Raw genomic sequence first — 13,038 nt, 5'->3', positions numbered from 1 at the left:
TTCCAAATGTAAAATTTCGTTATTAGTCATCATTAACCCCGGGGCACTAGTTAACATTTTCCTTAAAATATTAGTTATGGTATATATGTTAGCTAACCAAGTACAGGCCTGTTGCAATCTGAGCGCATGGAAAATATTAATCTCTATATGAAATGCAAGAAATGCAAGAGTGAATAATTTATAAAATATAGCCTACTTGATTTCTGTCAAACCCAACTTTGCAACCGTCTGCTTTATGGTTTAAACAAATACCATGCTTTATTCTTGCATTTCTTGTGGTGTTTCATTCGTAAAGAATAGCACTGCATGCTCGGAAAGAAATGTTTTTTCGTACAATTAAAATAAGAGCATTGCTATTCCCTTTTCTGCAAGGGGGTTGCTATATTTTCCTAGAATGCATGAAAAAAGATTATAGTAGTTGAATCACATAGTGTCTAACCAATGTTGAAGATTTATTTAAAGGAAAATCAACATATATTACAGCATAAATGTCATAGTAACATTTGAGTTTCATGAAAACATTAGTTACAAACATCACTCAAATACATCTGCCAGTGCCTCCAGAATTTTATCTCAACTGTGTTTATACATAAATACTAAAGCATAATGAGAGAGTGCAATTCTGACGATGTAAAGTATGATTCAAAACCTTCTTACTTTCAAATTCTGCTTCTTAAGAACATGAAAAGCGGGAACTTTGTCGCCACCATGACAACATGGACAAAAGAAATCAATTTCTGCATTGTTATAAAAAAAATATATATTATGGAATTTGTTCAATCAAAAATTGCGTAGAAGAAATGTATATGAATATAACCTGAAGGTATAAAAAAAATGAAATAAAATTGTAGTCATTTTAGCTTTCTCCCATAATAATAGTATTCAAATTGAACACATTATTCAAGTTCAAGAACAAACTGAAAAACTAACTATTAACTAAGCATACAAACAGTTCACAAAGATTGTAAAGGCCTCCATCATTATTGTAGCTTCAACAAAAGAAGCTCAAAAAGTTTTATTGCTAGGTTTATTCTCATTTAAACTCGGTGTAAATTAGATATTGGATGTAGACTTAAAATCTTCACTTTTATTGCTAAAAGTATATACAAATAATCAGCGAAACAATACCAATCAATCAAAACAAATAGGAATAGCAAAAAATAAGTTAATCAACAATAGAAAACCAGTTGGAGTACATTCCAAAGTATTTTTTATGTAAATGGATCTGATCTGTCTAAGTTTTAAGTGTTAAACTTTCATATTTTAATTTTATTTTATTAGGAAGCAATTGGAATCATATGTCAAGAATAAAGAGATGCTTAGTTTCACTTTTTAGTGTCTAACACCAACACATGTTGACATTTGGTTCAATTATTTATATTTTCTAAAATTAGTACTGATGTCTCTGTGTCAGTGTTAATGTCGAGTTTGGTATTTGTGTGGTACACTACTTATGACTATTAGTAATTTGATTTATTTTGCAGAAAAACATGAAGATGAGAAATACTTACATTCATCTACTAGTTGAGTTAACAGAGGTAACTACATTTTCCAAGATGGTTTAAAGACAAAAGACATTATTGTTTTGGATAGTCTGCCAAATATCTTTGTTTAGGTTTTGCTAGCAGCATAATTTAGTGGATAGTCTTTTTAGAATCCATGATAATGTTAGCTACTCTGAACTGCATGGAAATTGAGTTAGTGTATTTGGAAATTATCTGCTTCCATCATCATACATGTTGAAAATTGAGTAGGTACTTGGTGGAAACAAGGTCCATATATAGATAGCATGCATATCATTCCCGTGAACGATATATATGTAAAGTCCGTGGAAATTGAGTTAGTGGATTTGGAATTGTGGATCCATTATTATAATGTTGAAATTGACCATGGACTATTAAAGATAGTTGAGTTTGGATTGTTGAAATTCAGTTAGTGAATTGTGGAAATTGTGTCTATTGTTTGGATTGAAGGAAAAAAGTAAAAAAGAAGGCTGCCATAGCATGACCACAATTTCTCCCACTTTCTTTGTTTGTGCAATCATTTTCACTCTACTTTTTATCAGCACTATCTCTTGCCACCAATATTTAAATCCAGAGTATTTTTTATGTAAATGGATCAAGATTGAGTGCACTCTAACATCACTCTTTAACAAAGAGTAATCCACTAAGATTCTTAAGGTCAATGTTCCACTAGTGTGCTAGCTTAGTCATTGGCTTACCAATAACAGAACTCTATATACCGTTATATCAGTACTTATAAAATGAATTTGAAACTTTATTTGGACAGCTATGCACAAGATGAACCAGTTTATGAATGTCTATAAGCAACTAAACTAAGATGCTTAGGGTCCAAAATGTGGTTTGATAAACCAAATTTTGATTTTTAACTTTAGAGATTGTTAACTATTTATCCTCTTTGAAACCCGCTTGGTTCATCATGAGCTGGATTTGCTTATAGAAAGAGGCAGATAGAAAGACTGCGCCAGAGATTTTAATTTAAATCCTCGAAACTTACAAATCAAAATAAAGTGCCAATAGACATTATGCATCGAATAGAAGCAACAATGACCTTCATCTAAAACTATCAGATCAAAAAGATCACCAGACAATGAAACTTTGTTTCAATAAAACTAGCATTGCGTACTCAAAATATGAGTGTCAACTACCATCATCAAATAAGCTTAGTACTATAACATGCAGAAAAAGAACCATTGAACTGCACTACAGGGATATATTATTGGTTAAAATAAAAAGATGATAGTAAAGCAAAACCATATAATTCCTTCAAATCTTTGCATTTTTTTCACATTCAACTTCAAACTGAAGCACAAAATAGTGACCAGCAGACAAAGGACAGGACAACTTTCAGCAACCTAAACTAACTGCATTTCAAAAACCAAACTAGAGAAATTATGTTCAACGAGTTAAATGCACATTTAAGTTAACAGATTTATGATTTCAACCCTTGCTGAGGGTGAGTTTTGAAGCAAAAAGTCAAAAGTCCCATTAGGTATGGATGAAGGTGTCCTCGTTTTTACTGTAAGTGACTTCAAGTCCCACAAGGAATGGAACTCAACCTTCGATAAATCAGGAACTAAGGAGAGAACCTAATCAATGAAGAATGATTGTGAACCAGGATCAATATAACGCAAGTCGTATTTGTTTTAACAAAAAACAAAACTAAAATATAAAAGGAAGCATATTAAGAAAATAAAAAGTGAAAATTAAAAATGAATTAACTAATATTTCCTCAAATCAAACTAGGATGAAAGTACCTTTAGAGCATTATGGCTGATTGTCAATGATTTAATATCAGTTAATTCAACCAGCCAGTTGAGAAAAACCAAAGGAGTATCCGCATCAATAGACCCCATATTTAAATCAATATTTACATATTTGATGGAAGAGAGATTGCTCTCTCTCCCACGTAGTCTTAGATAAGGAATATCCCCAAAGACAAAGGTGCAAAGACTTGGAGTAGATAACTCGATTATGCCAGATTGGTCGTGATACGTTTTTAAAGTTAAATTGGCAAGTGTAGCACTTGATATGCAGAGGTTTTGTCCATTAAGAACTCTACAATACCGAATGATCAAACTATTCAAACAGCTAAATGCCGAAAAAGGCTCAGCATAACCATCATCACCAGCACGAAAGACGAATCCCTCGAGAGACAAGGTGGATAATGCTGGAAAGTTAAGAGAACTAGGAAATAACATGTTTTTAATAGTTGTAGGGTGAACAAGAACAAGTGTAAGAGAAGTTAAAGTGTGACAGGAAAAAAAGCAAGTTGAAAAATGTTGAATATCACAACTGATACTAATACTTAATTTTTGGACATGATGTGAAAAAGCATATTTGAAGATCCGTTGCAGTAGACAGGGCTCCACAATACCATGGCGCTCAAAATCGAGAGTGCGCAGAGAGGTTGACGCATTACGAAGAGATAAAATACAAGACACAAAATTATTGAAACTTATGATACTCATAAATTGTGTACAATTTAATCTAAGCGTAGGAAGATGTTTCCAGAGATTGTTCCATCTCTTGGAGAGAATGCAAGTTTGAACAGCGCATTTGACGTCCAAAAAAGAAAATATGTGAAGAATAACACAATCAGATAAATCACTGGGGCGATCTTCTTTTACATTGGCGTTGTATTTTCTTCCTCCTCGCTTCAGTGTTTCAGAACCTGTGAGTAAGTTAGAAGCAATTCAGCGACAATTAAAAGCGAAGTTAGGTTTTGATTGCGAAGGGAAAGGGAAAAAACATACCTTCTATGGTTTGGTCGCGCATTCGCCTTATGAATCGGAGATACCTCTAAGGTTTTGAATTGAATCTCTTTATCTTCCTAGAATGTGATAGCAAAAATACGCAATTTCATGAAGAAAAAAATCCAACAGAAATCATCTTCACCGCTAACTAGGTTAAAAAAAAACCCTAGAATGTGTTTTTTTTTTACAAGAAACCCTAGAATGTGTTATTTCATGAAAAATTGAAAATTAATTGGGAACATGTTGAACATATCAAAACTGAAAAAACAAAACCCTAGAATTGAAGAGTTATTTGAATAAAGCAAAAGTGAAAAGGGTAAGAAACACTTACCGTTACTATTGAATCTCTCGGACTTCTCTGCTCCTAAAAATTTTTTTGGTACATTTTGGTATTGAATAAATTTGAATTAAGTTGCGTATTGAATAAATTTGAATAAAGTTGCATATGTTGAATAAATTCGAATAAAGTTGCACAAGTACACGAAATCAATTCAAAAAATACACAATTTTACTTAGTTTTAATTTCATCTATGTTACATTACATTCTCCCTAAATATGTGGTATCATCATGATGTTGGGTTTAAATTATATTCATGAAAGTTTGCTCAAAATGTTGGGATTAAAGTGTCTTATACTTAGCATAGAGATTAGCAGCATCCTTTGAAAACTCAAAAGAATGAAGAGGACACAACACTTGTATTCTACCAAATCAACTATAAAGGTTATCACATCGAATCCCCTCATATAAGATGAGTAGTAACAAAAAAGAATGCATTCCAATATAATATTTTGAAATTAATTATACTACACTGCCAACTTACAAGTTTCAAGTGACAAAGGAGCATGATCAAGCACAAACAACATCTTAGAGGTACATTCCCTTTCGTCACACTCATCTTATACAAGGGAATTCGATGTGAAACCATGTATAGTTGATTTGGTAAAATACAAGTTGTGTTCTCTTCATTCTTTTGACTTTTTAAAGGATGCTACAAATCTTACGCTAAGTATAAGACACCTTATTACCAACATCTTTAGCAAACTTTCATGAATTAAACTTGAATTCCAACAAGATAAAGACACTACATAACAATGATGCTACCTAAACATAATCTTGTGGCAGAATCAAACTCTTGCAAAAATCTTCAGGCGATCTCAGCAACGTAGCTTCCATCTCAATCCTCGGGAACATGCGGTGTTGACGATATATGAAGAACATGTTCCTCTCGCAGTCATCTTCTGTTTGCATTATCTTTTCAGACTGCAAATAACCAGGATGTGCATACTGAAGGTCCTCCACCCTCCTTATGTCTATGGGGTTGAGTCCTTGATTGATTTCATTCAGTTGATCCTTCAGATTCTTTAGTGTGACGTCGACCCGAACCTTGAACAAATGAGGGTTTCCACCATTGAAGCGTACTTGAGCATTGAACAAACTGTCCAGTGTTTCAGATCAACACTATAAGAAATTAAACAATCAATGAAAAATTCATTCAAACATTTCATCAAACACTTGGGGTGCAAATTATACATGAACGTTAAAACTCAAAACTACAACGTAAACATGCAAACATCTAAACAATTAAGCAATATAAGTCATTTACATGTAAACATTGTATCATTTCTTGCCAAAAAACTCAAAATTTAAACAAACTCTTAAACTAAACAATTTCTAATTTAAGAGGAAAAATATAACATATAAACATACAATGTTAATGGTGTTTGATTATGAAAATTTACTTGTTATTAGAGTGTTGTTTGATTTGAACTTGACGAGATTAGAAATTTGGATTATTTGAGAGAGTTTTTGGAGATTTTAGGGTCCAATTGTTTTAGATTTTAAAAAAAACTGGATTTTCCTTTGTATTTTTGAAAATAGATTTTTTTGAAATTTACTCAAATAGTTAAAGTTTTTTCAAACACATTTGATATAAGTTAAAAAAAGAGATTTTGACATTCACTAACTTAAATATTCATTGTTCGAGTTTTTACATGGTAAAAATCACATATTTTTTCAAAATGACATCTTTCAAAAATGATTTTTATGAAAAGCTAGTTGAAATAGCTTTTTCTTTTTAGAGATTTTTCAAAATTTTAGTATCCAAAAAAATTTATAACCAAATGATGAAATACTTAGCATGACATTTTAAGATAAACTATTCAAACGGATTTTTCATTTGAAGCTTTCCTTGAAAATTTCTTTGTTAAAAAAATTATAACAAAAATACATTACACTACCAAAATCTATTTTAAAAAAAGCTATAACAAACGGACCCTAGATGTGAAAGAGGAAATGAGGAAATAAGTTGTTGTCTGATCTTTAAAAGGACACGCAATGTGACTTAACTCATGCTGGCCTTCAGCGTGACTTAAGTCACGTAGGTTGTATTTCAGTGTGACTTAAGTCACATTGCGTTTAACATCTGAGTGACTTAAGTCATGTTGGAGGCATTTTCGGAAGTTCAGTTGGGAGTGAGCAAAATGTGATGGGAGAAGAGAAATTTTCAAAATGTAGTAAGGACATATGAACTTCAAATCCACGATAAATTAAGCCCAAATTGAGACCCTAATATAGCGGGAAAAAATATTAAGCAGAAATGTGAACGGCATATTATGTAATATAATTATGTAGACTCTTTTTTTGAAAGGATTATATTTAAGGCAAATTACACTAACCTCCCCTAAGGTTGTCTTAAATAACATAAACACCCCATCTAGTTTCAAACTAGACACTAACCTCCCTTATTTTATTATCAAATGAACAAACACCTCCCTTCCATCTTAACACCATTAAATCTCTGTCAACTCTCTCACCTTCCCTCACATTGTTATGAGCTCTTTTACTTCACTTCATTGTTGAACATTTCTTCTTCCACTGTTAAGTTTTCTCTTCTCTTCTATTTATTGTGATTGTGTAGGTTCATTCTATTTCATGAATCTGTATTCAGAATTTTTGTACGTTCATTCTATTTCATGAATCTGTATTCAGAATTTGTGTAAGTTCGTTCTATTTCTAAATCAATTGCACATGTAAATCTCATTCTCAAAAAAGGTTTATTCAATGGTCATTCGCTATTTTTTAATGGAGTGACCACTACAGTGAATCTTGAAAGTAGGTAATCTAGAATGGGAATTTGAAGTTTTTTATCCCAAGAAATTTTAGGTGTTTGCAATTCTTGCTTTACATTCCATTGCTCGCTTTTGAACAAGATTTCATTCTTATCAACACAAGCATATCTTAGAGCTTGAAACCCCCTTCTTTGTTTTGTTTATACTCAATTGGCATTGTGTTAAACATCTGTCACAAATGTAGAATGGAAACTCTACTTTTCTACACTTCAATTTTTTCAAAGAATGTATTATTTTGGGTAAATTGTTCATATCTAAAACATGAGCAAGTACCTTATATAAAAGAAGAAGAAAAATCTCTCCTTAAAATATTCTGTCAAAATAGACAGACGTTAACTTAGAGAGGTAGCGAATGTTTGTTTTCTAGAATAAGGATGGTTAGTGGTTGTTTTAAAACTAAAGAGGGTGTGTTTGTTATTTCGTCAAAACTTAAGGGAGGTGAGTGCAATTTGCTCTTATACTTATGTAAAGTTTGTATGATATATTGTTTGAGATATGATATTTGTCTTGTATTTCTTTTCGACGTCACTTTCAAGTTTATGATATATAGGACCGACTTAATTAACACTCAACTGCCATTCAATTATCAACTTGACTATCTATTTATCTTCTATATCTTCAGTTTGTAATATAAGGTTGCATTGTTTCTTTGTAAGTATTGTGATGATGCAGCACTCTACAAAGAGTTCTTTCTATCTCTTCTTTAACCTTTCAACTCTTCACTCTATCAATTTAATGTCTAATTATATAACTCTTACAATAAAAAAAACGGATGCATTAAATTAAGAACTATTATTCTCTATGGAGAATTTGGTTGTTTGTGAGGGGCAAAGCACGACATATTATATTTTTAATAGCTTTGCTATTTGTCCCGAGAAATAATTTCCAGAAATCATCCCGAGAGAGTTTAACCAATTAAAACTCATGCCTTCCACAATTCAAGGAAACCAGTAGTGTGTGTAGTGGGAATGTCCATCTCAATTTCCACAATACACAGAACCTTTCCACAATACAGGGAACCGTTTTATAATAATTCAACATGAAATTTTTGTAAAAAAAAAAAAACAGCATAAAAGTGTATTCGGGAAACTCTCGGGCAGTGTTTTGTCGTGAGAAAAAGCATTTTTCTATTTTTAATAAAGGACTTGTTATAGGTCTCAGCTCAACAAATTAACGAGCAAACAACCACTTTTGTTTCTGAAATTGTCACTTGGTATGTAGTCCTCCTTAGATGATATATTTTTTTAGAAAAAACCCTTTCAAATATCTGATTGCAGAAATAGTCGCATCTTTATTAAAATTTGTTGGGTCATGTTAACCAGTGCCCCCGGGGCACTGGTTAAGGAAGCCAAAAGAGGAAATTTTAAATAAAAAAAAACATACTTTTTCAGCTTTTAATGCAATGATTACACATCTCTCAATGCAAATCCTACTATATTTGACCCTTAACCAGTGCCCCGGGGGCACTGGTTAACATTTCCCAAATTTGTTTTAGATCAAATGTTGACATATTGGACCAGAAAAAGGCTATTTTTTTAGTCTCGTAAACGAGTGTCCTAAAGGCACTCTTAAAGGATTCTCAATTATGAAACTATTTATTGAAAAAGTCTTATACTTTAATTTCTGATGCATTGAATGCACAAATTTTCATAAAAACTTACTATTATAATGTGTGGAGACCCTCAACTTTGAGGTCTTAAATGGGTCTCACATGGACACATCATTTTTTTAAAAACTTTTTAATAATAGTACTTAATAGGTACTCAACCACTCCAATAGAGACCCTCTAACAAAATGTCTAATTCGGTCCCACCAATATTATTTGTTTAAAACATTGTATCAATTTTATAATATTAAATTGATTAAAAAGCCATGAAAATTATTATTTTAATAAAAAGTGTTGTGGGTCCACTTAAGAATGGAGGTCTTAACTTAGACCTTTGATCTTTTAAGACCTTCAAAAAAAATTCCACAATGGGGGTACCTATTAGGTACCAGGTCTTAAATGGTGAAGACCTCACCATTGTGGATGCTGGCACTCTTCATTATTTCTCTTTTTTTTTTATCCAATTATCATTTCCACCATTGTTTGGCCAAAAATAAATCATTTTCACAATTGCAATGACCGGATCGACAATGAGAATCAACTTGGGAGATGAATAGTTACTTTATTGGAGATATAGATTAATAGCATACTAATCCTAATAGTAAATAAATAGTAGTATAAATAGTTTGTAACCATGTAACTTTCACTCATTTGTAATATTTTATTTCCACCAATAGAAATTAGAGTTCGTTTACTTTTCTCGTATTCCTTTGATGAATGCCATGTCTTATAACATACTTCAACTTGGTCGCTTTCTTGTTGTCTCTTTAATAGTTAATGGTTGTCTCTTTTTTATTACGCCGTATGCTTTATTCTTGCATTTCTTTTGGTGTTTCATTCGTAAAGAATAGCACTGCTCAGAAAGAAATGTTTTTTCGTACAATTAAAATAAGTGCATTGCTATTCACTTTTCAGCAAGGTTGCTATATTTTCGGAGAATGCATGAAAAAAGATTATAGGAAAATCACAGAGTTTCTAACTAATCTTCAAGACTTAGAGGAAAATCAACACATTCTACGGCATAAATGCCGTAGTAACATTTGAGTTTCATGAAAACCTAAGTTACAAACATCACTCAAATACATCTGCCAGTGCCTCTATAATTTTATCCCAAACTGGGTTTATACATTAATACTAAAGCATAATGAGTGAGTGCAATTCTGACGATGTAAAGTTTGATTCAAAACCTTCTTACTTTCAAATTCTGTTTCTTAAGAACGTGAAAAGCGGGAACTTTGTCGCCACCATGACAACATGGACAAAAGAAATCAATTTCTGCATTGTTATACAAATTTTTTTTTTTAAGGAATTTGTTCAATCAAAATTTGTAGAAGAAATGTATATGAATATAACCTAATAGTCTAAAAAAAATTAAATAAAATTGTAGTCATTTTAGCTTTCTCCCAGAATAATAGTACTCAAATAGAACACATTATTCAAGTTCAAGAACAAACCAAAAACCTAACTAAGCATACAAACAGTTCACAAAATCCTCCGTCATTATTGTAGCAGAAGAGATAGATTTTCAAGTTTGCTAAGTTTATTCTCATTTAACCTCGGCCTAATTGATATTAGATGTAGATTTAAAATCTTCACTATTATTGCAAAAAGTAAATACAAATAATCAGCCAAACAATACCAATCTATCAAAACAAATAGGAATAGCAAAAAAAAATGAGTGAATCAACAATAGAAAAACAGACATAACTCCAGAGCATTTGTTATGTAAATGGATTGGATCTGTCTAAGTCTTAAGTTTTAACTTTCATATTTTATTTTAATTTTATTAGGGATATATGCAAACCAATCAAAAGTAAGTGCACTCTAACAACATACTTTTTAAAAAAGAGTATTCCACTAGTGTGCTAGTCATTGGCTTACCAATAACAAAACTCTATATACCGTTAATTTGAAACTTTATTTGGACAGGTGTGCAGAACATAAACCAGTTTTTGAATGTCTAACCAACTAACCTAAGATTCTTATGTTCCAAAATGTGGTTTGATAAACGAAATTTCGCTTTTTAACTTAAGTGATTGTTAACTTCTACTTATCCTCTTTGAAACTCGCTTGGTTAATCATGAGGTGAATTTGCTTACAAATCAAAATAAAGTTCCAACAAACATTATGCATCGAATAGAAGGAAGAATGACCTTCATCTAAAACTATGAGATCAAAAAGATCACCAGGCAATGAAACTTTGTTTCAATGAAACTAGCATTACTTACTTAAAATATGAGTGTCAATGTCCATCATCAAATAAGCTTAGTACTATAACATGCAGAAAAAGAACCATTGAACTGCATTACAGGGATATATCAGTAGAACCTTTAAAGCAAAACCATATAATTCCTTCACATCTTTGAATTTTTTTCACATTCAACTTTCAGCAACTAAACTAACTGCGTTGCAGAAACCAAACCAGAAAAATTATGCTAAGCAAGTTAAATGCACATTTACCTTAACAAATCTATGATTTCAACCTTTGCTGAGGGTGAGTTTTGAAGCAAAAAGTAAAAAGTCCATTTAGGTATGGATGAAGGTATGCACATTTTTACTTTAAGTAACTTCAAGTTACACAAGGAATGGAACTCAACCTTCAATAAATCAGGAACTAAGGAGAGAACCTAAACAATGAAGGGTGATTGTGAATCAGAATCAATTTAATGCAAGTCGTATTTTTTTGACAAAAAATAGAAAAGGAAGCATACTAAGAAAATAATACAAAGTGAAAATTAAAAATGAATTAACTAAATCCTTCAAAAAAAAAATGAATTAACTAATATTTCCTAAAATCAAACTTGGCCGAAAGTACCTCCAGAGCAGTTTCATTGATTGTCAATGATTTGATATTAGTAAGTTCAACCAGCCATTTGAGAAGAACCAAAGGAGTGTCCTTATCAAGAGATCCCATACATAGATCAATATTTACATGTTTAACGGAAGAGAGATTGCTCTCTCTCCCACATAGTTTCAGATCAGGAATATCCCCCGTACAACCAAAGACAAAGGTGCAAAGACTTGGAGTAGATAACTCGATTTTGCCATATTGGTGGTGATACGTTTTTAAAGTTAAATTGGCAAGTGTAGCACTTGATATGCAGAGGTTTTGTGCATCGAGAACTCTACAATACCAAATGGCCAAACTGTTCAAACTGCTAAATGCCGAAAAAGGCTCAGCATAACCATCATCTCCAGCACAAAAGATGAATCCCTCTAGAGACAAGGTGGCTAATGCTGGCAAATTAAGAGAACTAGGAAATAATATTTTTTTCAATAGTTGTAGGGTGAACAAGAACAAGTGTAAGAGAAGTTAAAGTGCGGCATGAAAAGAAGCAAGTTGGAAAATGATGAATATCAAGTATGATACCGATACTCAATTCTTGGACATGATGTGAAACAGCATATTTGACAATCCGTTGCAGTTGACCGGGCTCCACAATATCATGGTGCTCAACATCAAGAGCGTGCAGTGGGGTTTTTGCATTACGAAGAGACGAAATACGAGACACAAATTTATTGAAACTTTTGATACTCATAAAGTGTGAAGAATTTAATATAAGGGTAGAAAGATGTTTCCAGAGATTGTTCCATCTTTTGGAGAGAATTCTAGTTTGAACAGCGCATTTGGCGTTAAGAAAAGAGAGTATGTGGAGAATAAAACAGTCGGATAAATCACTGAGGCGATCTTCTTTTACATCGTTTGTATTTTCTTCTTCCTCGCTTCATTGTTTCAGAACCTGTGAGTCAGTTAGAAGCTATTCAGCGATAATTAAAAGTGAAGTTAGGTTTTGATTGCGAAGGGAAAGGGAAAATACATACCTCCTATGGTTTGATCACACAATCGCCTTCTGAATCGGAGATACCTCTAGGGTTTTGAATTGAATCTCTTGATCTTCCTAGAATGTGATAGCAAAAATAAGTAATTTCACAACAAAACAAAAACAAACAAAAAATCCAACAAAAATCATCTTCAGTTCACCACTAACTAGGTTAAAAAAACAAAACAGTGTTATTTTATGAAAAA

The 13,038-nt window shown here is 32.1% G+C and overlaps 2 protein-coding genes, 1 long non-coding RNA gene and 1 pseudogene across 3 annotated transcripts; all 4 read right to left on the bottom strand.

Annotated features, from left to right (window-relative positions):
- Positions 1-451: 451 nt before the first annotated feature.
- Positions 452-1,698, bottom strand: LOC146904838 (uncharacterized). The gene is made up of 2 exons (XR_015019092.1): positions 1,512-1,698; positions 452-737 (listed from the first exon to the last, which is right to left on the bottom strand). It is a non-coding gene; the product is annotated as an uncharacterized LOC146904838 (long non-coding RNA).
- Positions 1,699-2,890: 1,192 nt separating this feature from the next.
- On the bottom strand, positions 2,891-4,298 carry LOC146904837 (F-box/LRR-repeat protein At3g26922-like). Its single transcript, XM_085728379.1, has 3 exons — positions 4,277-4,298; positions 3,278-4,194; positions 2,891-3,109 (listed from the first exon to the last, which is right to left on the bottom strand). Exons 1-3 carry the CDS (start codon positions 4,296-4,298, stop codon positions 2,939-2,941), a joined length of 1,110 nt encoding a protein of 369 aa, XP_085584505.1. The 3' UTR covers positions 2,891-2,938.
- Positions 4,299-5,378: 1,080 nt separating this feature from the next.
- On the bottom strand, positions 5,379-9,735 carry LOC146904836 (uncharacterized). The gene is made up of 2 exons (XM_085728378.1): positions 9,707-9,735; positions 5,379-5,712 (listed from the first exon to the last, which is right to left on the bottom strand). Exons 1-2 carry the CDS (start codon positions 9,733-9,735, stop codon positions 5,379-5,381), a joined length of 363 nt encoding a protein of 120 aa, XP_085584504.1.
- A 1,732-nt stretch (positions 9,736-11,467) lies between these two features.
- Positions 11,468-12,743, bottom strand: LOC146904835 (F-box/LRR-repeat protein At3g26922-like; annotated as a pseudogene).
- Between the last annotated feature and the right edge of the window lie 295 nt (positions 12,744-13,038).

This window comes from Medicago sativa, chromosome 7, assembly GCF_051527215.1.
Source record: "Medicago sativa cultivar Bolivia chromosome 7, Bolivia_mono, whole genome shotgun sequence".
Classification (NCBI taxonomy): Eukaryota; Viridiplantae; Streptophyta; class Magnoliopsida; order Fabales; family Fabaceae; genus Medicago; species Medicago sativa.
Note: the sequence above shows the minus strand (reverse complement) of the source record. Positions and strands in the feature narration are given on the sequence as shown.

Coding starts and splice junctions, on each gene's coding strand:
- LOC146904836 (XM_085728378.1), bottom strand. CDS start 9,735: ATGGCATTCATCAAAGGAATACGAGAAAA. Junction 5,713..9,706: donor ATCAAAGGAATACGAGAAAA/GTAAACGAACTC, acceptor AACACTGGACAG/TTTGTTCAATGCTCAAGTAC.
- LOC146904837 (XM_085728379.1), bottom strand. CDS start 4,298: ATGCGCGACCAAACCATAGAAG. Junction 4,195..4,276: donor GCGCGACCAAACCATAGAAG/GTATGTTTTTTC, acceptor ACTTACTCACAG/GTTCTGAAACACTGAAGCGA. Junction 3,110..3,277: donor TCAGCCATAATGCTCTAAAG/GTACTTTCATCC, acceptor TTCATTGATTAG/GTTCTCTCCTTAGTTCCTGA.